The sequence below is a fragment of the Apteryx mantelli genome, chromosome 2 (assembly GCF_036417845.1).
Source record: "Apteryx mantelli isolate bAptMan1 chromosome 2, bAptMan1.hap1, whole genome shotgun sequence".
NCBI classification, from domain to species: domain Eukaryota; kingdom Metazoa; phylum Chordata; class Aves; order Apterygiformes; family Apterygidae; genus Apteryx; species Apteryx mantelli.
This window is the reverse complement of record NC_089979.1, coordinates 167,506,125-167,530,588: the sequence shown is the minus strand read 5'-3', so window position 1 is coordinate 167,530,588 and position 24,464 is coordinate 167,506,125. Positions and strand designations below refer to the sequence as shown.

General features: G+C 41.4%; 1 protein-coding gene across 1 annotated transcript in view; it reads left to right on the top strand.

Moving 5' to 3' along the window:
- LOC136991342 (obscurin-like) overlaps positions 1-24,464 on the top strand; it is a 148,807-nt gene that overhangs the window by 94,689 nt on the left and 29,654 nt on the right. Inside the window, exons 69-78 of the mRNA XM_067292208.1 lie at positions 123-282; positions 665-781; positions 2,141-2,305; positions 3,059-3,217; positions 4,499-4,676; positions 5,939-6,052; positions 6,806-6,973; positions 7,243-7,345; positions 7,964-8,093; positions 9,252-9,357. Of these exons, the coding sequence (XP_067148309.1) occupies positions 123-282; positions 665-781; positions 2,141-2,305; positions 3,059-3,217; positions 4,499-4,676; positions 5,939-6,052; positions 6,806-6,973; positions 7,243-7,345; positions 7,964-8,093; positions 9,252-9,357 (1,400 nt within the window). The remainder of the gene's footprint in view (positions 1-122; positions 283-664; positions 782-2,140; positions 2,306-3,058; positions 3,218-4,498; positions 4,677-5,938; positions 6,053-6,805; positions 6,974-7,242; positions 7,346-7,963; positions 8,094-9,251; positions 9,358-24,464) is intronic.

Below are 24,464 nucleotides of genomic sequence, written 5' to 3'. Positions count from 1 at the left end.
CAGTCCTTCCTTTAATCTGTATTAACCTGAGATTGCCTGGTTTAAAAGTCTGGCTGCTGGAACGGTGTGCTAGCCTTATTCCATCACCTGATCCTCAGAGGTCTTTTTTTTCCCCTCTGCAGTGTCTACCTCCGAGACTTGCAGAAATGTGACACTGATGATGACGTGGCCATGTGCTTTATTAAGCACGAGGCAGAGTTTGATAAGTACATCCAGTACCTGGTGGGGCGGATACAGGCTGAGTCAGTTGTTGTCAGCAAAGCTGTCCAGGATTTCTACAAGGTAAAACAGTAGCCCAAGTACCTACCGAACGTGCATCCGATAACCCACTGTATCGTGAAATATAGGCATTAATTCAAATATGATCCCAAAGAGGATTATTAAATATTTTCATGGGAAATCATTGTCAAATACAGTAGTTTTGTATTTACTGTCTAGCTCTTCCTAGTAGACACAATCAGTATGTCCTTATGAATATTATAAAGATTATATAGATATGAATATGTACATGATTATGTCACTGTTAACAGTATATGATGAAAGTTATATTAAATATAGGAACTTGAGGAAATGCTATTAGTCATATAAAAAAGTCAAACTCTAAATTTTAGTTTCTCTAAAACTTTATCTCAATCTTTCCTCATTCTTGTATATATTTCTTTAGAGATACACAGAGGAAATTTTAGCTACGGAAGATCCTTCGCAGCCACTTGTCCCACCACTGCAGCACTACCTGGAAAAACCCATAAATAGGATCCAGCAGTATCAGACTATTATCAAGGTAGGAGCTTTTGTTACACCCTTTTATCTAATAGGCTTATGTTCTGCTTGGTGTAGCCTCTGAGGAAGAAGACTTCATTCTCCTTTCATATTCTCTGCATTCATCCTGTTGTAACTCCGCTTGAAAGATGCTTGAGTGAGAAGGACTGTAATTTTGACCAGTGATGGTGATCTCTAAAGCGTTCTGTAAATATGAATTCAGGGAGAGGTTCACAGTTTCCAACTCCATAAAGATCAACAAGCTTTATCCGAATGATCTTTAAATATATGTACATGTGCGCGTGCAAATGCACATACACATAAAATGTTTATACACGTAGGTATGGATATGTGCATACATATACACCCATGTATATATATATATATATATATATGTATGTATGTATATATCCATAACAAGGAGAAATTGCTACACACTCAGCAACAGATCTGTTATAAAAATAAGCAATTTCCAGACTGTAAGATACTGACTTAGCAGTTCCCTCCTTGTATTTCATATACACGTTATGGTAAGATTAGACAAAGTTCTGTTTTCTGAAAAGCTTTACACCATTTTACCGTCATGAACTGTTTCACCTCTCACAGCTTTCATCTGTCCTACAGTTTCAGGTTCTGGCCCGTACCACAAAAAAACATTTTTCAAAATAACATTTTTATAGTATTTTTCATGGGAAATAGCATTAGGATATCCAAATATTGGAAAAGTGCCAAAATTGTTACGTGTTCTAACTTGGATCATTTGAAGAAGGTTCAAATTAATTTTCTAATTTTGAACCCCTGCCCCTGAGCACAAACACCAAAGCTAATGGTCTCTTGGAAATGAGAGCGAGCATGGGAGCTTCCCATGTCGCCATTGCTGAGAGAGGACAGTAGGAACAAATGTGAGAAGAAATAATGCCGTTTCCTATTTTTTCCATCCTTTCTTAATTTTACCAAATATCTATTGTGTTTTTAGCACTGCCACATGAGTTGCATGCCTCGTATCATCGGCAGGGTAAGGGCAAGACAAATACAATAGATACATTTAGGATTGCTTTGGGGGTTTTATTTATTTATTTATTTTTTCAGTCACTGAAGCGTGTCTGGTATATGCTTCAGCTTTGTCTTTGTTCATTATCAATTGGTGCAGGGAAAAGCTAGGATGGATAGTCAGGGAGGCCCCAGAATGGGCTGGAAAAGAGAGGATTTGGTAGCTAAAGAGCACACAGTGAGAGAATGGGGTAAAAGTTGCTCAGATGCAAGAGCTGGAGGACAGTTTGATATCTGGGAACCTCTTCTGGTATCAAGGAAATGCTCCCCCCTGCCCCTTTTTTTTAAAAAGAAACATCTGCCCTGTAACATTGACTTCATTCATCTACAGGAATTAATCCGAAACAAAGCAAGAAATAGCCAAAACTGTGCCTTGCTGGAGCAGGCTTATGCCATTGTATCTGCACTCACCCGAAGAGCGGAAAACAACCTCCATGTCTCGCTCATTGAGAATTATCCAGGGACCTTGGAAAGCCTTGGTGAACCTATCCGACAGGTACTTGGAATTTCTCACTCCGTTTTATTGCTGCATGTGCCTTCAGTAATTTCCAAGTAGCCTTTGGTCCTAAAAGAAGCTCCTTTATGAATTATATCTGAACAGAGTATTTCCTTATTGCCTTTTTTATTGTTCAATATGTGACACATCCCTGTGCATGTGAGAGATGGGCCTACTGGTTTGATGAAGTTTTGAAGTACCAGAGCTTATGGGCCACTTCACACATAATGTAGTTATTTGCCTTTGCGAGCCACTCACCCGACAGGAGGAGATTTGGTTTGGTCCATATGTGATTTTTAAGCATTTTATTTATTGCCCCTTCTCTCCCCTTATGGGCCAGGTACATGGTCCAACTCCTGAGCTTACTGGCATCAGTGGGGTTTTTTGTGTTGATTGCTGAGGAGTTAGATGCTCACTAGGCATTTTCAGTATAAATTATCCGTTAGTATCAGTACTGGAGGAGTCTGCCTACCTGAGACAACTGGACTTGAGTTCTGTATTTATCTGACAGGAAAGAATATCATTTAAAGGCCAATGTAGTGATGACCACTGTGTGCCCATGTCTCAGTGCTGTCAGTCTCATGCATCACCCTTAGCATTAGAAACAATCTGCTGTGTTGTAATGAAAATAAAGTGCTTAAGATGAGGATGTAACAGTAAACATTTGTTATCTGTTGGCTGGAAGATGATGGTGAGCCACCGCGGTAATTATTCCAGTTATGGCTAAGCGGTCTTCCTTCTTTTTCCCATCAGGGCCACTTCATTGTGTGGGAAGGAGCTCCAGGAGCCAGAATGGCTTGGAAAGGACACAAAAGACATGTCTTCCTCTTCAAGAATTATATAGTGATCTGCAAACCAAAGCGGGACACGAAAACAGACACGTACAGTTACATCTTCAAGAACATAATGAAGGTCTGTTCCTTACCTCCTCACCTAGAGCATCTCTCTGTCATTGAGGACTTTTATGTCCAGCTTCTGGTCATCTAAAACTAGAACATTTCACTAATTCTTTCAAACTATGTCTTTGTTTCTGAAAGCCTGTGAAGCGCAAGTAAAATCTCTGTCTGTCCCCAAATCCCTCAGTTAGCACTGTTGGAAACATGTCAGACATCATCAGAAGCCCAGGCAGATTTTTACTGTGCAGCAATGAGTTTACAACTAAAGTGTGTTAATTAATTACATGAAATTGATGTGAATTTTGGTTGGGGTGCTGTCTATAGCATTTGCTAGAGTTTGTAGATCTTTGGTATTCGCAGTCTGTAGGGTTGGTAGTAAACTGGAGAAAACGTTGTTTCAATTATATGCTACATTTCCACTAGCTCCTCTCTGCTGGTTACGTCCTTTCCTGAAGCCAATTCCTGTTTAGAAATCAATGCGACCAACTCATCTTCAAAAATTCAGGGCCCAGATTAAGACTGTACGAAATTGCACATAGAGTTTCCCTAGGGCATTAGATGCTCAGCTCCAGTTAAAACAAAACAAAACAAAAGGTGGATTTCTGGACCTAGCCCCAGTCAGGGCCTTCTAAAAATACTTACCACTGTCATCACTGATATTCACAGGCTGTTCCTCCCGTCCCCCCTGCAAAAAAGGACGCTTTGTCCAGAGTGCAACTGCTGTGTAATTTCTTTTCATGTAGTGCCCGACTGTGGTGTTCCTTGGTGCTGATGTCAGCCCAACAGCGCTGTGCTCTTGGAATACCCTTTAATTCTGGCTGTTGTTTTCCTGAAATGTGATAATTACTCCCAGACGGAAAATGGGAGAATGTCTATTTGCTATTCGGAAAGCCAGGTGTACTGGAAAAAGGATTGCAAAGAAATCCTGATTGCTCTTCGGCCACTGCCACTTTGCATCGCTCGTGCAGTCTGAAGAATCTTTAAAAGCAGTGTAAATTATCACTATTTCCCCTTTTGCTGTTGGAGCATCTAATATAACTTTAATGGGACTTACGCGTGACTCAAGTCCACTGAAGGGAATATATTCTGGAAGTAGGAGACTTGCTGGTGTCAAATAATTATTTCCATTTTAAACTTTTATTGAAGGTGGTTGTGGTCCACAAAGACTAGGTCCAGATCTGAACTTTCCTGAACTCTGGGATTACTGTGGGGAGTGAGGTAGTGGCCAAAAATCATCTCTAAGTAAAAAGAAAAAAAAAAAAGGTGTTGACGTTCTTATGCTCCTGTTGTTACACAGCTGAACAACATAGACGTGAATGACTTTGTGGAAGGAGATGACCGGGCATTTGAAATCTGGCACGAACGAGAAGACTCAGTCCGCAAGTACCTCCTTCAGGCGCGTACAGTGAACATCAAGAATTCCTGGGTGAAGGAAATCTGTGGCATCCAGGAGCGGATCAGTCAGCCTGTCTGGAGTGAGTACAGCCCGAGATGGCGTGAACCTCCCAGTGCTGCCTTGGGGATGTCTCCCTGACTCAGGAAGGCGATTTTGTTGCTAGGAGGGAGAGAACCTTCTAGGGTCATCTGCCACCTCAAAAACTAAACTAGGGTTAGAGGTTTTCCTTCAGTCACATCACAGACTGCCATAAATAACAACTCGCATGACTAGGCAGCAAGTGTGCTTCAGGTGGAACGATCGTAGCTGCTTCACCTGAGCTGGGGCAGGCACCTTTGTCAGCATAGGACAACAGTGTGTTTTAGAAGTTTTAACAAATTGCAGAGTTGTCACTAGAGAGGCATTTGATCTGGCAGGGATTGCAGAAGGGTAACTGACGACAGAATTTGGGGACAAAACCACAGTCCCACTCCATGAAAAGCATCAGACTCCAGTGGGAAGAGTCCCGAGACCTGACCCAGAGACCTACTGGTACCAGTGTGATTTTGTTGGGTATTGAGTCCTCCATTCCAGAGTTCTGGCTTACATTGTTTTATCGGGACACAGGGCTTTGCTTTGGATTTTTATTTTGTCATCCAGGCTGCTTCATCCTCACTGTCATTTAATACTACGCCAATTTTGTGTCCGCAGAATTTATCAGGAGGATATTAAATCCATATTGTCCAGATAGGAGCTAGAAATTATGTCCTTTACTGCATAAGTCAATCTGGCTTCTTAGAAATCTGAAACAGATCTGGTTTTGGTGTATATGCACTGAAAACAAGTCTGGGCAGTTTATTTTTAAGCTCTTAGTGTGGTGTTCTAATTAGGAAGACTATCAAAATAATTTTACATAGCTTCTTGTGGTAGGAATAAATCAAAAGTCTCTTAACAAAGCATAGACTTTGCTGCATACAGAGCAACAGAATATTGGTTTCGTTATCAGCGGTGCACATTAACTGGGGAATTAACTTAACTGTGACAGCTGTGTGGTGTCTGAATAATGGATGTGCTTATTAAAATCATGGCCTAAAATACTTCCAGATCAGCAACAAATCCAGGATTTTTACGTCCCATCTCTAAAGCCAACAAGCAACTTTTGGCAGGCTCAACTTATTCTCAAATAAGCAAGAACAGCACGTCACCTTGAAAGTCATTACTTGCTAAAATTTTCTTTTCTGGTTCCCATTCTGAACCTCACAGTTCTGCAAAAATTCTGCCTATTGTTACTTTATTTTGCAATAGGCATTCTGTGGACGGAGCCCCCTCCTCAGGCCTGACATGCTTATTCTGATGTTTCAGTACCGCCGGACTTTGAGGAAGAACTGGCAGACTGTACAGCTGAGCTGGGAGAGACAGTCAAGCTGGCTTGCAAAGTTACAGGAGCTCCCAAGCCATCCGTCTGCTGGTATAAAGGTATAAGCAGCAAGTCATATTGCCACGAAATGCGTATTCCAAGACTGTGCTCTGTGCATATTGCTCTTTGTGAAGTTGTCAGTGGATAATCTGTAAGCTGATCACTGGGAGACACCTGAGTCTGGCTTTAAAGAAGTTAGCTACTAGGCAACCAAGCTGCAGTAGCATGGACCTGCCTGTGACTTAATGTACCCTGCTTTTCAGGTTTGCAGATAAGTCCCTACGAAGCCACATCTTGTTGCAGTTAAACAACTTCTTGGAAATGAGTAACTTGTTACACTAGCTCGGACCCTTCTATGCGATAACACAGGCAGCTCTGTGGACACATTCCTTTTCTCAGCGTAACTATATTGCAGGGGAAACAGCTTTGCAATAAGTTCACACCTCGTAAAAATATGTTCTGCGTGCTTGCAGTCTCTTTATAAGTGTTTCTTTTACTGCACTTGGTAGCAAGTAAGAGCTTCAACTGCACAGCACATACTTTGGGAGAGTTTCATTTTTAAATGAGGATTGATGATGAATGAGATCCCCCAACAGAGCAGAGTGTGACTTGGAGCAGTGCTTTGTTCACAGGATGTACTGCAGAGAGCTGGAGGAGGATGAGCTCGTTGCTCAACTACCAGGTTCAGCTGCAGAAAACAAATACAGCTCTTGGACCTCTGACAAAAGAGCTGGATGCAATTCCTAGGGAGAAAACGTAATTGATACCAAACTATTTACTAAGACTTTTTTTTTTCCCCCTGTGTCTTTAAGATGGGAAGCCAGTGGAGGTGGATCCCCATCACATTATAATAGAAGATCCTGATGGTTCGTGCACACTGATCTTGGACAACCTAGCAGGCAGTGACTCAGGACAGTACATGTGCTTTGCTTCCAGTCCTGCTGGAAGTACCAGTACGTTAGGAAAGATCCTTGTTCAAGGTAAAATCCTGCACAGATGCATTGTTTCCAAGGGGTCTGTTATGTAATCCCCTAAACATGAATATTAAGGCAATGAAGAAGTTCGGTATAATATATGCAGTATACTCCCTTGAGAAAGTTCTTTGATGGTACAGTAGTGAATTGTTCCTAGAAAATGGGGTCTTTAGGGTCTTGTGTGGAAGAATTATCTGGTCAGGGACACATCCCTTGCATCTGTCAGGGTGTTGTCATAGTTCCAGCTGTTGGCTACATTTATCCTTGCTTTGCAGTGCCACCACGGTTTGTGAACAAGGTTAGAAATGCTTATTACATTGACGGCGAAGATGCTCAGTTTACCTGTACTATTGAAGGAGCACCTAGGCCTCAAATCAGGTCAGTTCTTTAGAAGTCGCTTTGGAACAAATTCTCTTTTCCCATTTTCGGTGGTCAGAACAGTCTCCTGCCCTGTCCTTCAAGGTTATGAACCCTTCATCTCTGTGTCCTCCAGCTTGTCCCCATCCCAATCCTGGCTTTTCCTGGTCCCAACATTCTTGGCATTCTCATGCAATTTATTCCAGCAAGCACCTGAAAAGAAACACCTACAGAAAATACCTGATATAGGACTGTATCAGATCTAATGCCTTGACAACATTTTATGAATCCTTCATGTTCCCTGCCCTACACTTGAGTTGATTCTATCAGCAACCAGTCTGGGGTATTCAGATAAAAAGCTCAATATAGCTTCTCGGGATTGGGACCACTGCTCCCTGCATTGGCTAATGAGATTTCTTGAGCGGTATCTCATAGGCCTGATGAGTACAAGTATCCATGTGTGATCTATCTGTAGCTCTGTCTGCCAGGAAATTAAAGCCAATGTGGGATCCAGACTTTTCTCTAATGGTTGACTCTTGAGATGTTTGCCTACTGGCCTGATAGGTGGATGAGTGAGCTGGGGACTCCTTGACACTGCATATTTTCTCCTGGTTTACATTCAGTATTTTCCCCATGCAGGTGGTACAAAGATGGTGCGCAGCTGTTGGACACATGTAAATACCAGACTTTCAGTGAACCACGGAGTGGCATGTTAGTCCTGGTGATCAAGAACCCTGACAGGGAAGATATGGGATACTATGAATGTGAAGTAAGTTCAAAGAGATGTAAAGATCTGCTGTCTGACATGTCATAAATAGGAGAATTCCTTTTCCTTGGAGAGATTGTATGAGATTAGTGGCTGATTAATTGTTGTTGCATGTCATGTCAGAAAAGCTCATCATAAAAGTGAGGTTCTCCTGAAGTGGGCCTGGTCTGTGATCATCCCAAAGCTTCAGAATATTCTGATCTGAGATTTTGGTTGTTCAAATAAGAACAGCTTATTCTGGAGCTTAAAGACAGATCCAGACCTCTAGGGCTACCTCTGTGCAAAGTTTAGGAGCAATTGGACATGAAGTTTTGTTTCTGGACCATTTTTAAATTAAGAACAGATTCATGCTGCTGCAAAGAAAGCATCCAAACCCCAAAGAAAAAATTAGGTTTCAATACAAGTGAAAACCACTGGAATTCCTGTTTATTTAAAAAGTATACCTGGAAGCATCTAAGAGATTAAAATATTTTAAATGTAATACAAAAAAATCTTTTAAAAGTTAGTCACAAGTTATGCATTCATTGTAATAAAATACGAACAAGCTCTCAGGGCTCAGGTATAATAACAGTTGACCATAATTTATGAACTTATCATGGGTCAGCTGAACGATGGTAAATGGCTCTTAGCTCACAGCAGCTTCAGTTATTCTGCATAAATTGCTAGGTAATCTGATATAATTTAATGACTTCTACTAAAAGTTTAGCAAAATTACATTACTTTGCATTTGTGGTAAGCTAAGATCCCCAAATCCCTTATTTCCTGGGCTGAATAAGACTTGGTGGACAAATGGCTGATAAACAAAAACCCCTGTTTGACTACCATTTAAATGGCAGATGATAGGAATATGTGTCTGTTGGTGGAGACAGAGCCACCTCAGGGCAGAGCCACAGGCTGCAGAGCGACCTGCAAGTAACTGTAGGTTAGCCTATGTGCTGTAACTTGTCTGTGCACGGGTCATTTGTGCTAAAGCATTATAATGAACTCCACTGAGCAGCAACGTCTTCATTCAGACCCTAGCTTAGGTTTTGGGGTCACGTCTTCCTCCCTTTCTGCTGAGAGTTGCAATGAATTTCCTAACTTAGCTGCAGTATCGTATAGAAGAGTTGTATCGTATAAAACCATCCTGCATTTTATTCAGTACTGCATGATTCTCTTTAGCTGGTGAACAGATTAGGGTCAGCGAAAAGCAGAGCAGACCTTTACCACCACAGTGCAGCAGCCCTGACTCAGGAGAGGAGAGGAGATCAAGCCATTACCATAGAAGGTATGATCCTTGACCAGCTCTGTGAGTATGTCAGTGATTTACTCTAAAACCATCTCACTGAGGATCGAATATGTTTGCCATCTTATCCATGTTGATTGTCGGTGTACACGTATCTGTATGTCTATCGAGAGGTGCATGGGTATGTTGCAGCTCAGCTCTACAGCCATCACCATCTGTTGATTTCTAAACCTGGCAAATCAACTTCATCATATAATGCTCAAAAGTGCATTATATGGAAAAAGAGGAGCAAGTGAAGGGTATGTCACACCGCCACTAATGCAAGAAAATGTTTCTCTTCCCGTTGGAGTACTTGAAAAGGTGTGGGTCAGTTTGGCAGAACATGAGTTAAGGGTTGCTGACAAAAAACCAGGGTCCTGTAAGTAAAGCTGCAGGTGTATTGTGATCTCTTCCTGAAATACCACTGAGCAGCATCTGGAATGACTGAGAAAGCAGAACTAATAGCTGTATGTCCTGAGCAATATTACTTCACCCGTTAGCAAGGGCTGTTCAGGTATTACACCCCACATAGTCGTAGAACCTATTCCCTTTTTTCTGCATTTTTTTTTCCAATTGAATTGATAGGGTGATGTGGACTGATCTTACACCCATCCAGTGAGGCATCTCTTTCTTAGCACTTTTACGGTGCGACTGCTTGAAGTTATCTTCTTATTCAGCGTGAATTCAGACTGAGTTTAGATGAGAGGCTTCATCTGAGTAAGGACTGTTCACCGACATGGGAAGCTGGTTGCTGATACTAGTTAGAAGTGTGCTTGGCCTACTGGGCATGGGCACAAGCACTGTCCTTGCAGTCCTTTATCAGAAAACCATCAAAAGTTCAAAAGCATTGCAGGGAGAATGGTGTTAGTACAGCAATACCGTAACCGTCTCAGTAGGATAAACCTTGAAGTATTTGAATGCTTTGTCCTTGCTGTGACCTAAAGAGAGAAAAATAAGTTGCACGCAAGACGTAGAGGAACACAGACAAATTACTGTTAGGGCAGCATGTCTTGATGAAGTTTTCTTGTACAGAGGCAGAAGATGTTATAAAAATGAACAAGGGTTGTAAAACAGCGTTAGAAGCATTGCTCAGCTCTCGGGGTTTTAAATATATACGTTCAGCCCTGAATTACTCATGTGCTGTAATACCCACAGCGATAAAAGATTTTGTGAGGTTGATTGAAGAAACGTGATCTGGAGATTGCCTGGAAGCTGTGGAAGTGTTAGGAAGTCATTTGTGATCGGTGCTGTGCTGTTGCCCAGACTTGGCTATAGGGAAGGAAATGACTCATCTTCGCAGAGGAATCGAGAGCGAGCTGGTTCAGGACGAAGGGAGCAAAGAGTAGTGCTGAGCCAGGCTCACCCATGAGACAAGATGATTGTTTTGAGCAGAATCACATCAGGGATGAATTTGGCATAATGCCCTTGACTGAGGAGGCCTTGACCTTGACCGATTTGCTGCTTTCTTGACAACCAAGAACCAGCCTCGATCTAGCTATCGAGGAAATCAGGTTCATCTGGCAGAGAAAAGGAGGACAGATGGATCTCACGGAGGCTTTCTCTTTCCATCTTTATAATCCTTTCTATTTTTGAAAATAGGATTATTGGTAGCTTCGCCAAGAAGACAACGTTACTGCTGCATGGTATTATTCCATTAGAAAATAGTAATACTGTGTCTGTTTTGTAGCTCACCTGCTAGACCTTAGTGGGTCTAAGTTTTACCTGATTTCTCCTTGGTTCTATGAAGTGGTTACTGCTGGAGCCTCTTGAGGCCCCCAAGGGGCTTCAGTTGCAATTATTTTAGTTTTTCGTCTCTTGTCTTTCTGTGCTGTTTATTATGCTGAGCAAAACCTATGGGCACAATTTGAAATATCGTATTAGTCCAGCGGTTTACAGGCCCCGACCTGCAGTCAGTGGCAGGGTTTTCATGTCCCGTCACCATGAGTCTGCAAAACAAACCTGTTGTCATTAGATTTAAATTCACGGTATGGGAATTTGGACACCCACTGGAAGAACCAAACCCCAAAAGGATGAAAACCACTGGACTAAGGAATCCCTTTTGTGAGCAGCTGGCAACTCAGGCTGCAAGCCTGAAACGCGGAGGTCTGCCTTCAGGTACGCCTGGTCGCTGCGCTGAAGTCAATGGAGAGTTGCTTTAAAAATCCGCTTTTGGTGGATATTGGAAGGACTTTAGACACTTTAAAAAAAAAAAAGTAACTGAAAGAAGATCCATCTCTTTGACTTCAAGTTGAGTACGTGCTTTGTGGGCAACCGTCTTGCTGCTTCATCTGCATACGGCAGATCTGTCCTGACATGGGCTGGCTTGCGGTGGCTCTGGCATTCCTTTTTTAACGTATTAACATTGTGATCGAGTACACCAGGTTCACTAACTTGTGAAAGTCCTGCATTCCTGAAAGGCGTTGAATTCTCATCCAGGCTGGCGTGTCCTGGCCGTACAACGAGACAGTCAATGGTGAGGGAATGGGTCGGCACCACAAGTGGAGATGAGCAGAAGCTTAGAGAAGAGAGATGCCCAGAATATACCATTTAGAGCAGGGAAACAGGAATCTCTTCGTAGTTCTGCCTTAGTTCTCCTTGCAGAGCTTTGGACAAGTTACTTAGGACCTTATACCTCCGACTTTTGGTAATATCGGTCTCGCAGGATAAAGCTAAATATTCTGAGGCTTTCAAATACAACATTTCTTTAAGAGCTAGAGAGACATTGTATCTCTTAGTGCTACCCTCTTACTGAAGAAATGGGGAATATGAGTTTGTCCCCCTGACCTTTTTAAAGTTCCCTGGTTGGGGTGATGATTAGGATAGTTTCCTCATTGCTTTTATTCTGTTATCGTTCTTGGTTAGTCTCAATTTTTGGCTGGTCGTATGTTTTTCAGTGCATAACGTGAGTGAGCACAGTCTGTCTTTAGGATCATCTCAGTTGCTGCAAGAGCGAAACATTTTTTTTTCCCTTTCCAGAGAGTGCAAAACATTGACATTTCTTTCATGCAATTTAGAAAACTGCAGTGTGTCCACAAGTTGTTCAAATTGAAAATAGCTTCAGCAGTTGATGCTGGATTAAATATATCGGCCATCGCACGTTAAGCACTGAAATGTAGCAGAAGAGGGGTGAAAGCAGAGCAGCGTTCCTGTGGTTTCCGCAAAGGAAAAATAGATTTAGGCTTCTGTGAGCGGAGAAAGTGGAAGGTAGAGTTTGTAGTAAGGGCCGTGCTGGAAACTGCATTTCATCCGTTCACATCCACCAAGAGTCGACTTTCATTCAGAGTTACCCTAAATGTTTCATAACTTGTGAGTCGATCATTTAATGCATTAACCAAAGAAGAGTCTGGTCCTGCAGAAGCACTGGCTGATCCTAATGCTTACAGCTTTTAACCTGCTTATCAGGAGCTCCTGCTTTGCAAAGCTGTTTTCCTAAAATGCTCTCAAACAAGTTGAAATGATAAATCCGGTGCAAAAACCGATGCAGGGTGTTTTTCTCTCGGAAGAGGCAACCCAAATTACTCTCATCCTACTTTCGTGTGGTTCTGTCCTTCACATAGGATTGCTTAAATCCTCTCTCATACCTTGGGTCGTACATATAAAATTCCTCTGTCATGCACTAAACTGCAGGTCCTCAGGACGCCTTTACTCTGTGCCGTTTACAGCTTTCTCGTGCCCAGGGCTGCTGAACTTTTGCATACTGAATCCCTTTGACATCCGCTGCATATGGAAATACTGCAATTGATGTCATTTGGATGGACGGCAAGAACAGGCATTAATAAAGCAAGGCATGCAAGAGAATTCCTCTTACAGACACTGAGGAAGTTCATTAAATGCATATTTAATTATCAGCTAGGTGTAGCTGCTGTTAAAACAACCCTCTAAAAGCCCTTTGTTTATGTACGTAATCAAATTAATGAATGCCCTATTTACAGCAGGACTGATTCTCTTGCTGCTTATGGATTCATCTCGTTACGTTATTTGATGAGATTTTCTAAAAGTTATGTTGTGTATAAGTTGCACAATATTGATTTAAAGGTTTAAAAATTCAGTGAAAATTTCTAACTTGGGTGCAGTGAGTTATTCGAGCGCTCAGCTCATCTTCCATCACTGAGCAATACTCATTTCATAATTAAAAAGAGATGTTTTAAAGTGTTTTAAAATTATGATCTAATGATAGGTAAAAAAGGCTATATTGTACTTGCATTCAGAGATAAACATTTGAAAACAATCTTGTCCTTTACTTACCTGATAAACTCTAATTCCCCAGATTATTTTGTTTAAACCTACGTAGCTCTGGAGTAACATGCCTGAGTCTATTGGGTTTGTTCCAGATTTGTACACACGTAAATAAGACAAGGCTCTGCAAAGAAAACTTCAAGCTCTAGGTCAGATATTAACATCAGTATTTGCACAAAATTCTCCGTAGTCATGGTGGGATTTCCAGTTTTACTTAGTGGTAGCAGAGAGCCCTTGGAAGTTAAGTTATATCTAATACTGTAAGTATTTTTAATTTCCAGTCAGTGCAGTTTTTGGCCAGTACTGCAAACATCAGCATTTACCATAAGCTCTATCAGAGAAAACACAGATACTACAAGTTCCCTCTGCAATAACTATGATTTTATGGAAACAGCACAATAGCAAGTTTGGTAAATGTTACTTTTTTGATGGCCATAGCTGTTATCAGAGTGAGAAAGACTAGGGACTGCAAACAGATTTCTTCTATTTTTTTTGTTTAAGCTGCATTTCACTTTTAATTGTACCAACTAAAAATTTTATTTACTATATAGGGTGGTCTGGAAGATTGCAAAACAATTGCTGGAAAAACACTTTGAGATTAAATTAATTTTTTTTAGGAACTTTACTAACTTAGAATTAAATAAAAAGTGGGTCCTGCTGCTGTTTTTTTCCTAGGTCCCAAATAGACTCAGCTGTTCAGAACATAATCAAAACAGTCTGGTTCAAATGGTGCCTTAATTTTAGGCCAGCAGATAGGTTGGGAAACTGCTGAAAATCTTTATGAAGCCTTCAAATGTTACCTTTCTTATTTTTAAAATGTCCATTTTAAGAGATGTATGAAAAATCATTACTTTTTTTTTATTTTTTTGGTCTTGATATGCCTCAAGAACTTCCAGTTCTTTATGAGACAAGAGCTAGAAAAAATTGTAAATGATAGCAAAAGCCAGCTGCAGTAGACGTAAATATATTACCAAGCTGCCCCTGGATTTCCTAGGGATTTTGTGATGCTGATTTTTCTGTGCTGATGATAATGATTTTAGTTTTCATTGTTATCAGTATGGGGTTTGCATCTAGTCTGCAAAAGCCTGGAAGCTGACTGTTGAGTGTTTTGGGGCAACTCTTTTTCTGATAAAAGCTTCGCAGCTTAAAGGATTTCAGCTCTCCAGGATTTTCCATAGCAATGTTTCTTAAACCATCACCATCTTATTACAGGGGGAAAAAAAAAGGGGCAGAAAAACCCCTCCGTGTTTTCTAGCTTTGATCTTTCAAACAAAAATGTCAGGATCTCATGGTAGAAAAAACAGTATTTGCAATATGGATAGCCACAAAACAAAAAACCTGTGCAAATCTAAATTCTTCATTATTCAGGCAGCACCCTGAATGCTCATTCTTGGTCAGAAACACGAAAGGTGATGCTGGAAGTAACCACAGAAAGCATGGATGGGATGGTACAGGTGTTTTTCTTCACTCAAGTTTATTCTGATTAACTAAAAAAGTTAATTTAATCATTTCAGCTTTTGCCTTATTTAACCCCATGCTGTTCATACTGTTTTCTTTGTAGTCACTGAGCAAGAGACTAAAGTGCCCAAGAAAACCATCATCATGTAAGTGCTGACTTTTTTTTTTTTTTTTTTTTGGTAACTTCTGTGTTTTGCCTTGCTGCCTATGCATGATCCAATAACAAGCTTGTGTTTATTGGCCATGCAAGTGTGTTCATTCCCATCCCACCAGATCTCATGTTATTTTGTGTTACGCAAAGTCACAAGCTGAAAAATCTTACCGTCCCTTTCCAAAAATAGCAACACTGGTGTTAGACACAGCCTGGGCCAGTTTTTTTATGATATTATGTGAGAATAAATTACAGTGAAACCTGCAGGAGTCGCATAAGAGCTCGAGAAAGGCAGGACCTGTCCCAGTCTTGAAAGGAAGCTGCTTCTGAGCTCTGCCCGCTCAAAAGATGCACAAATACAACGAATATCTCATAGCTTACGAGTATTTCCTCCTGCTTCCTGTTTTAAATTCTTAAGAAAAGCCTTTTATGATGAAGCAGGAGGAAGTTTAATAATGTTGCGCATTTCTCCTCTCTGTGGGTCTATATTTCTAATATGAAGTATCATCCTGGTAGCGACTTGGGATTTTTGGATACTTTCAGCCTGGTTTATGTTGGGTGCCTGTAATATATAAAGATAAATCAGAGCAAAATGAGTACTTTCTCAGTCATATGTAGACCAGAAGCTAATCGGCCATTGAAATCTTACAGTATCTTCTTAAGTATCATAAATAAATACGTAGTAGAATTGTTTTATGTGCTGGAAGGGGGACATTGTCTTTCCATGTTAGGCCTCCAAGCAGAGCTATACAGACCACATCCTAATGGTGAAAGGTGCTTATGCAATGATATTTTGGGGAGACACATTCCCACAAGAGTCATAACTTTGCTACAACCACTTCTCGACTTTGACATGATTCTGATAGTTGACTGTTTTTTAAATTTTTTTAACCTTTGTTAAGTGATGAGGAGGATGCGTGAAATGACAGCTGAGATGTGTTTAAGCAACGGCTCTACCTTTCATCTCTTACTATTTTTTATGATGATTATTAGTTATTATCTGTGCCCTTTGCCCATTTTGAGCTAACAGTCTATAAGAACACGTCCCTCCTCCTAGCAGCCCCGAGGGAGGTTGGTACATTTATGAGTAGGATCACAAAACAACAGAAATTCGCCTCCTTTTGCTCTGGGGTCATGAACTCAGTAGAGTGGACCTCAGCTTGAAGTGGGACAGTGATGGGATACAGTTTGGGAACGAGTGTGAAAGGGCACATTTCAGCTCTCCTTCAAATGAAGCAAGCTGAGCAACAGAAGCAGCTTTGAAACTTTACCAGCAGAGTATAAATTCATGAATAATTTAGAGACGGGGGTGACCAAAGTCTAGATATGCAAATCCTAGACCTTAGGAACACACCAAAAAAGCATTTTAACCTTGCAACGTAAAACAAAGTCTTTAGTGCAGCTATATTCTCATCTTTTTCAGCAGTGATTTACTCTCATGTAATTCAAAATGGCACCATGGTAGTTATAAAGGCTGTAAAAAAGCCTTCAAGCCTTAAAGCTCTGTAGCAGTCAGACAGCAGACAAGCCCAACGTGGGCTGGAGGAGTAGAAAAGTGCTGATAACTTGGAGGAAAGAGTGAAGCAGTAGCAGTTCTGGGAAGGGAGTGCTCTGGATTAAAGATAGTCTCACCGTAGCTGATCCAGTCCTGGACTTTACTGCATCCTCAAAGGGATGGATTGACAGTGAAAAGAAGTCTGGTCTCCATAGGAGAAGACAATACCAAGCTGGGTCTAGTCTCCAAAGATGAGAATGATAAATGAGAAAGGTTACAAGATCTCTAAGACAATTTGTCTTCCAGCCTGGTTAGACAATGGCAAGAGGACAAAGAGGTTGTCCTTTCACAAGGACTCTTTCCACCCTGCCCTGTAGCTCTGCTCTGGAGCCAAAGCAGAGGTGGCTGGAGAGCAGAGCTCTTGGCTTTCAGTGGCAGAGTGGTCAGACTAGAGCATGAGGTTGATGAGGAAACGGAGAGAAAGAGAGGAATGAAAAAGCAGCTATTTTGATTCGTAAATGTTCCTTCTTGATTCAGGCCACTGTCTTTTTATCCTTTAGTTATTCCACTTTTTTTATTCTCTGTGGCTTAGAGTTAGAAGCAGAATCTCAACACAGAAACAAAATTGGCTTTACCTGTTATTTTCACTGAACCAATTACCTCTGCTGTAGAGCATCCGCTTCCATCTACGTCCAAAGCAAATACCATCTTTCCCTTTGACTTTTTCCGTGAAAAAAACATTGAAAAATCTGTATGAAAACCTGTGTGTTAAACATGTAAATTAAGATTAGTGTAGTCTGGGTTCACAGACGTTCCTGTCCCCAAATTTTAAAGCCGTTTAATGCAGTTTCATCTCTAGCTCATTTAAAGTCCCAGCTTGTCCTGGGATGGGAGCAGAAGTTGTGTATATCTATACAGGGATGCTGAGAAATCCCAGCTGCTTTGGATACCCCCAGAAATCTAAAGAAAGACCAACAGAATTATTCTGAGAAATAGTTATCATGCATATCAGACCAATCTGGTGCTCCCGTATCAATTGCTGGTAGCAGGATCAGGCTGTGTCTGCAATAACAATATTATGGCAAGTAAGAACAGGTACATTTTGGCATGGGTGACTTCTGCAGGAAAATCTTCTAACTCTCTTTTCCTGGCTTCCACAAATGCTTAATGCCCTTTTAATATAACTGTTCTGTGTGTGAAAATGCAGTTCTCTGCTTCTCAGAAACACAGATAATACTTCCTCTCAAAATACTCATTTTAATCAATAAAATAGAAATATAGATAGATACATTTATTAAAAAAGAGGGGTAAGCTACTGACCCTTCTGAAATAAAGGGCATTTTGCCATTAAGTTGGATAAAACTGGGGTTTTAGCCAAGAAGACTCAGGAAAAGATTAAACTCCTTGAGTGTTGAAGATCTTCGGGTGAAACTGCTATATGGGTCCGAAGTAGCATAGCAAATGGTCAACACAGGCAAATGATATATAGCAGCATCCAGAAGAACATTTCCCAGCTGGACATACTCATGGTGTGTCCATGCACTCAAGGAGGCTAGTGGCACTTGGATCCATGTGGGAGGAATGGCTTTGAGGTTTTGCCTGATTCAGAAAGTAAGCTGGAGATGGGCATGTGGGTGTGCGTGTGGGTGTGCGTGTGGGTGTGTACCCCTTCCAAAATGACACGCTCTTCACAACAAGCTGAAGTGCTTACAAAACTAACACCACTGTAGTGCCTTGATCAACCATGGCATGTGCTGACACGGAGTGTGGCTCCCAGAAAAGTCTTGTCTTCCTGCCAACTCCATTTCAACCATTTCTGTCATCAGAGAGGAAACAATAACCACTGTGGTGAAGAGCCCAAGACAAAAGGGAAGGGTTTCTCCTGCACGTCCTTCTTCAGGTTATTCGCCTTCCCGCTCGCCAAGAGCGGAGCCAACTCCAGAACCAGTTTATGTTTCAAAGATCAGACAGCCAGTCCACAGACACGAGCAGGAGGCAACGCCAAAGTCTGCTGTCCCCGTGCTTTTTGTAACAGAACCAGAGGACAGGCAAGGAGCAGCAGCTAGAGATATCGTCATAGAGACCCAGGTGGAAGAGCAAAAGCCCAAATGGGTTGAAGTCGAAGAAATAATTGAATTCAAGATGAAAAAATCACCAAAACCTATGAGGAGAAGAGGGTCTTCCCCAGCAAAACAAGAAAAAGATGACTCGGGGGTGTTAACATTCACTTTTCCCAGCTCTAGGCCTAGGCGTTCCCCAGAAGATGATCCAAACACAAACAACTCCAACAATAAATTAGTGGAACAGCCAAAATCTTCTTTGCCCAAAGACAGTCTCTCTGATGTTGATATCCAGCCCCTGGCATATGCAACCGATCAGGAAGGACCTCCAGTCAGCAGTGAAGACAGGAGTTCTCCGTGTGGATCTGAACAGCTAGGAAGCAATTCATTTATCGATTATGGAACTGAAGGAAGGGGATACACTCAGGAAACAAGTGCTAACTATGTTTCAGAAGTCACTTCCCCGTTGCTTGCCTGTGGGGGTGAGCCTTTGGTCTTCAGTTTTGAGACAGCTGCTGCAGACAAGCCTGAACTTCTGTTCTCACCAATGAGTGCAGAGGTTAAAGAAGAGGCAGACGAATTAGACGCGTCTTGGCCTGCTGGAGAAGAGGTACCAGAAGTAACGCAAGATATGCTTCCGGAAGAGGATAATGTCATTATAGTTGATGAACCAGAGGAACTACAGACAGATGACATTAGCACCCGGGACCGCAAAATCCTAACCCACAATGGAAAAGTACTAACTTTGGAGGATCTTGAAGATTATGTTCCTGAAGAAGGTGAGACCTATGGGTGTGATGATCAGAGCCATACGGCAGACAAACCCTGCGAAATCTCTGTGCTCCAGACAGAGATTAATGAGCCAACGATTGGGAAGCCAGTGCTGCTGAATCTGGGGAGACGTGTTGTTTCCAAGCCAAGGCAGAGATTTTTCAGCAAGTTTGAGGAGCACGTTCTGGGAGGCGTGTTTGTGTCAGCCTCCAGAGTAACTGGCGTGCAGTCTGTAGGCCCCTCAAACATCTCTTTCCACGTCAGCGATACCTGCATGGCAGCGACGCCTGGAGTGCATGCAGCAGCAGCAGCAGCAGCGGCTCCTGGTCCCTCCTTCACAGTGAAACCGTCATTCTGCACCGAAGTCCAGCTCTCGGCAGACAACGGGCAGTCAAGCTTTAAAACTGAAGTTTCCACAAGAACCCTCAGCTATGGGACGATTGGCGAGCCTGTTACGTTGCATATCAGCACAGAAGACCTCTCCCAGAGCTGAACAGATACAAGCATAATTTTAAAAACAAAAGAAAGCAGCATTTAAAAAAAAAAAAAGAAAAGAAAAAGAAAATGTTCTAGGTGAAGGGAATTGGTGGTGAGGATTGCAAGGAAACATGTGCGAGGCAATACCTTTGAGAAAATGTATTTAAATATGACATGTAGAGCTTTTCCAGTCTTAAAGGGAACATGTGTGTCAGATCAGTTTATAATTTTAAAAGCTTTGATCAAGGTGAACATATATCATTCCATAGTGAAACAGTGATGGTAGGTTTAGGAAAAGCCTGATTCTCCTGCCTGTGACGAAAATATAAATGACAGTTTTGTCCATGAACTTAAAAATGATTTAAAGTGCTAATTTGTAAATTATGGTGTAGCAAGAAGGTGAAAGTATCTAAGCTTTTCAACATCTTTCAGCAGCCAGGGTGGGAGAAGTGTTTTCACCTAAAGCAATCTCCCGTCACTGTGTATGCCAGAAGGTCATGAAGCTTCACACTGCTTTGACTTTACTGTACACTTTTGACACCAATTAGCTCTACCAAAAATTCCTTCATAAACCTTTCAACATGCACAGTCTGGTTAAAATTATTCTAAACTTCTACTGCAGAATGAAACATAGAGAAAATACTGCGTTTACTAGGAATGTAAAGGGCTGCTCAAACCTTTTGGTTGAAATCCTGATTTGACTGAAGTCAGTGGTCAAAGTCCCACTGACTTGAGGAAGACAAGGATTTCACTACTCTTTTCCAATTTAAGTAAAAAAAAAAAAAAAAAAAAGCTTTTTAAAATTACTCCTATTTTCAAGTCCACTTCCTAGTTGTCTAAAGATAGAGGTTTCATTATTCTGCATTTGAGCATTGTGGATTTATAAACCGTACCTGTTAAGATACAGATTTGCCTAATGTGCGCCAAAAGGCTAAAGGACAGCACAAAATGCTTACTGCATCTATAATCAGAAGCTAATACACATAAAGAATGACAAATGTGGTCTTTGTGACGAAACATTAGAAGGATAAACCAGAGTATTTGATCTCCTGTACATGCCAGTGGTTAAACGGTACTGTTAACGGTTTGATGGTTAATGTCTCCTAAATTTGCTAAAAGGAATCTGCCACTGAGCTACAGCAAAATACAGGAGCACAAAGACAATAAAAAAAGAAAAAGAAAGAAGAGAGAACTTTACCACAAATATCTGGTTGAAAAATACACCTGGTTGTAACGTTATAATGAGTTGGGCTGCTTGGAAGCACTGCCAGTTGCAATTACATCGTATTACTGTAGCCATGTGTGTTTAGCTGTGTCGTAGAGGTCACCCCTCCCGCGCTGGGTTGGGTTGTCTTGGAGCTTTGCCACGGGAGTGCCAAATGCACGGGGAAGGCTAGGAATATGGTTAAGAACACGGTCCTTCAAGGGACTGAATGCCACTGAGATATGCTGAGCATGGCCCATTCCTGTTGGCTTCACCGAAAACGGGTGTTGCACAGACCTTCCAAAAGTCGCTCAGTCCTGGAAAGAAATGGGCTCATAGGTCCTAGTATTGGCTCATAGGCCCAGCCAAATATTGGTTGAAGTCAGCTGGAGTTTGTCATTGCTCTCAACAGGAGCAAGCGCTGGCCCTGTCTATCTGACGGAGGTATGAGGCGAGAAGTCCAACGTCTTTTCCCAGCTGAGCTGTGTGCAACAAATGTTTTCTTTTGGAAGGTGCAGGAAAACCAGAAATGCTCAGGCACGGTTGAATTTCTAACTAGCCTGAAGGGGTTTGAGTGAGTTTTTGCCTTGGAAATGTTGGTGTGTGATGGTCTGTCTCGGTGTTTCCCAGCTAGGTAATATCGTGAAACTTGTTCTAGAGTCCTCCAGGGGATATTGCCCCTAACGGGGATTGAATTTAAGAAAGGTGCTTGTAGAAAAGAATACTTTTTTTTTTTTCCCCTCTCTCCTGTGGCTGCACCTTGATTGTGTGGTGACTGAAATGAATGCATTAATTTTGCAGCCTTTTTCATTGCAATATCTGGACAGAATATTATGTGTAATAACATGTGCACTACCCTCATGATACAGGACACTTTTCCAGTGATTACATGTGGTGAAAGAAATCAAGCCTCTTTAGTGTTACTCTTCTGTTTTTGATAGCAACTCTTTGGTTTATACTGTTTATTTTATAATTAAGCAATACAATGGATATATATTAGTGCTTTTTCATATATTGCACTGTATATTGGAAAGTAGCAGACATACAACACGGAAATCCCTTTGAAACTGAAAATATTTCTTTCTTATTGGGACTGATTCTGATCTCAGGTATTCCATTATCAATCCCGAATAATTCCACAGGACTAAGTGGATTTGATTCAGATTTACATAGATGCTGCTGAGAAAAGAATTTGTCCTTTAATAGTCTTTAAAAATAGAATATTCATCCATAAGGCTGATCCAGATGTATAAAGGAATGTAGAGGTTTCCTCCTGATCTGATTGATGCTCATTTTTTGTTTTTTTGTTGTTTTTTGTTTTTAAAACAAGCTGGAAAATTGTAGTTCAGATGTCATAGAAGAAATAACTATATTTCAATTCATCAGTCCAAAGCAATTAACATCTGTTTACATTTTCTTTTGAAATTTAAGCAAAAGAGAATTAATTTAAAGGAATTTTTAAAATCCTGTGCAAGCCTGTTCAAAACCTGAAAGGTTTATGAAAAGTCTCTTACATTTATTTTCAAAATATTTTCCTAGAGGTTAATAATTATGCTTGTAAGTGATTAAACTGTGTAGATAACTAATGAGATGTGTGGGAATTTATTTCGTGTAGATGAAAACATACAGTTGTATTAAAAATTTTAATACAAAGAATGTTTTACTATAATTCCTGCAGGTAAATTAAAGAAGTGGAAAGCTCGGTTGGCTTGAGATACAAAACAGCAGGACAAAAAAATCTGAATGCAAGATCTGTTAGCTGCTGACTTAATATCAATAAATGTTCTGTATCACCGGGTTTCTGTGTTTTTGTTTATTAACGGCACTCAGTGCTCCACCAGCTAGTCCACTTCTCCCATTGACTTCAGCAGGAGTTGGGTTGCAACCCAAGAACGTGACTCTAGGTGGGCTCTAGCTGCAGTTTTTAGGGACAGTTTCAGAAGCGTTGAAGCAAAAGAACCTATTTTTAGGGATGCTTCCAACTCAGATTTCAGACTGGATAATTCTGAGCAATGCTCATCCCCTTGCATGCTTCTTCAAGGTTGAACTGGAACTTCAAAACATGTGTCGGTGTCGTGTTCCTGGGTTTTGGCCTGAGAGAGAGAGAGTGGGCCGAAAGGTTCCCATATAACATTTTGGAACCGGGAAAATACCTGTCTGCCACAGGGGTGTCCTCACCGCAGCGTTAGTTTGACTTAACCTCAGCTCAAATTCAAACTCCTCATTTTGGTAGCTTGATTCTGTGTGCCATCACTAAACAGGGAGGAAAGGGGCTGGATGAGCAGCATGGAGGAGCTCTGAATGCCGCAGTAGCTCGCGAGCCAGAAGTGTTGGAGAACCTCTGCCTCAGCAGTCCTCTTAACTTGAGCTTAAAGCACCACTGGTTCGACCTAGAGGTGCACGCGTGTGACGCAGGGTTGACTTTGAACGAAGCTGTGCTAGCCCCGCGGCCACCACATGTTAACAACTGTCAGGGTCATCCTGCAGGCTCGCATCTATTCCATGTAAAACATCATTGCCCAGTTCTGGTCACGTTATACCTGTTTGCCCAGGGGACGAAGGGCGAGTATATTCATTTGCAAAAAGAGCGTTTAATTGATTTGACCATGATACCATAATTAAATTAAGCCTGGTTAAATTGAAATATATTTTCTCCCCAAGAGATACTAAGAGTGCTTCCTTTATTTCCAAATAGTTCACTTATTGGCAGCTGCCCAGCTCATAGGACAGCACCAGGTGGTGGCAATCGCAGCAGGAACATCAAGGAATCGCAAGATTTATCTAGAGAAACATTTAAGCATCTTCCATCCAGATCAGTGCTGATGAACAATGACGGGTTGGTGGGACATGGAGTGAGCAAGACTTGCTTCTTCCCTCAACAAACCCGGAACCGAAATCTTGCTCATGGGAAGGATATTAAAAACAAAAATCCAATGAGATGTCTTCAAAGGGGGCTGATGCAAATGCAGGCTTCAACTTTCGCCTGCTGAGGTCTGTCACGAGAATTTATTTTCTCAAGGATGGGAAAGGAGCAGAATCAAAACAGCTACAGGACTTTCCTCTGTGTGAATGACATCAAACAAGTCAGGGCCAAACCTAAAATCAGGCGAAGGCTGAGGGAATCAAGCCCGTTTTTGAGGCAGAATTTCTTTTGTTTTTTCATTTCGAGCTTTCCTTTGCTCTGACAAATCCTGCCAAGGAAGAACATCTGATTTTTTGTCTTTATTAAAAAATCCCAACTTCAGGGAAGATGTCTGA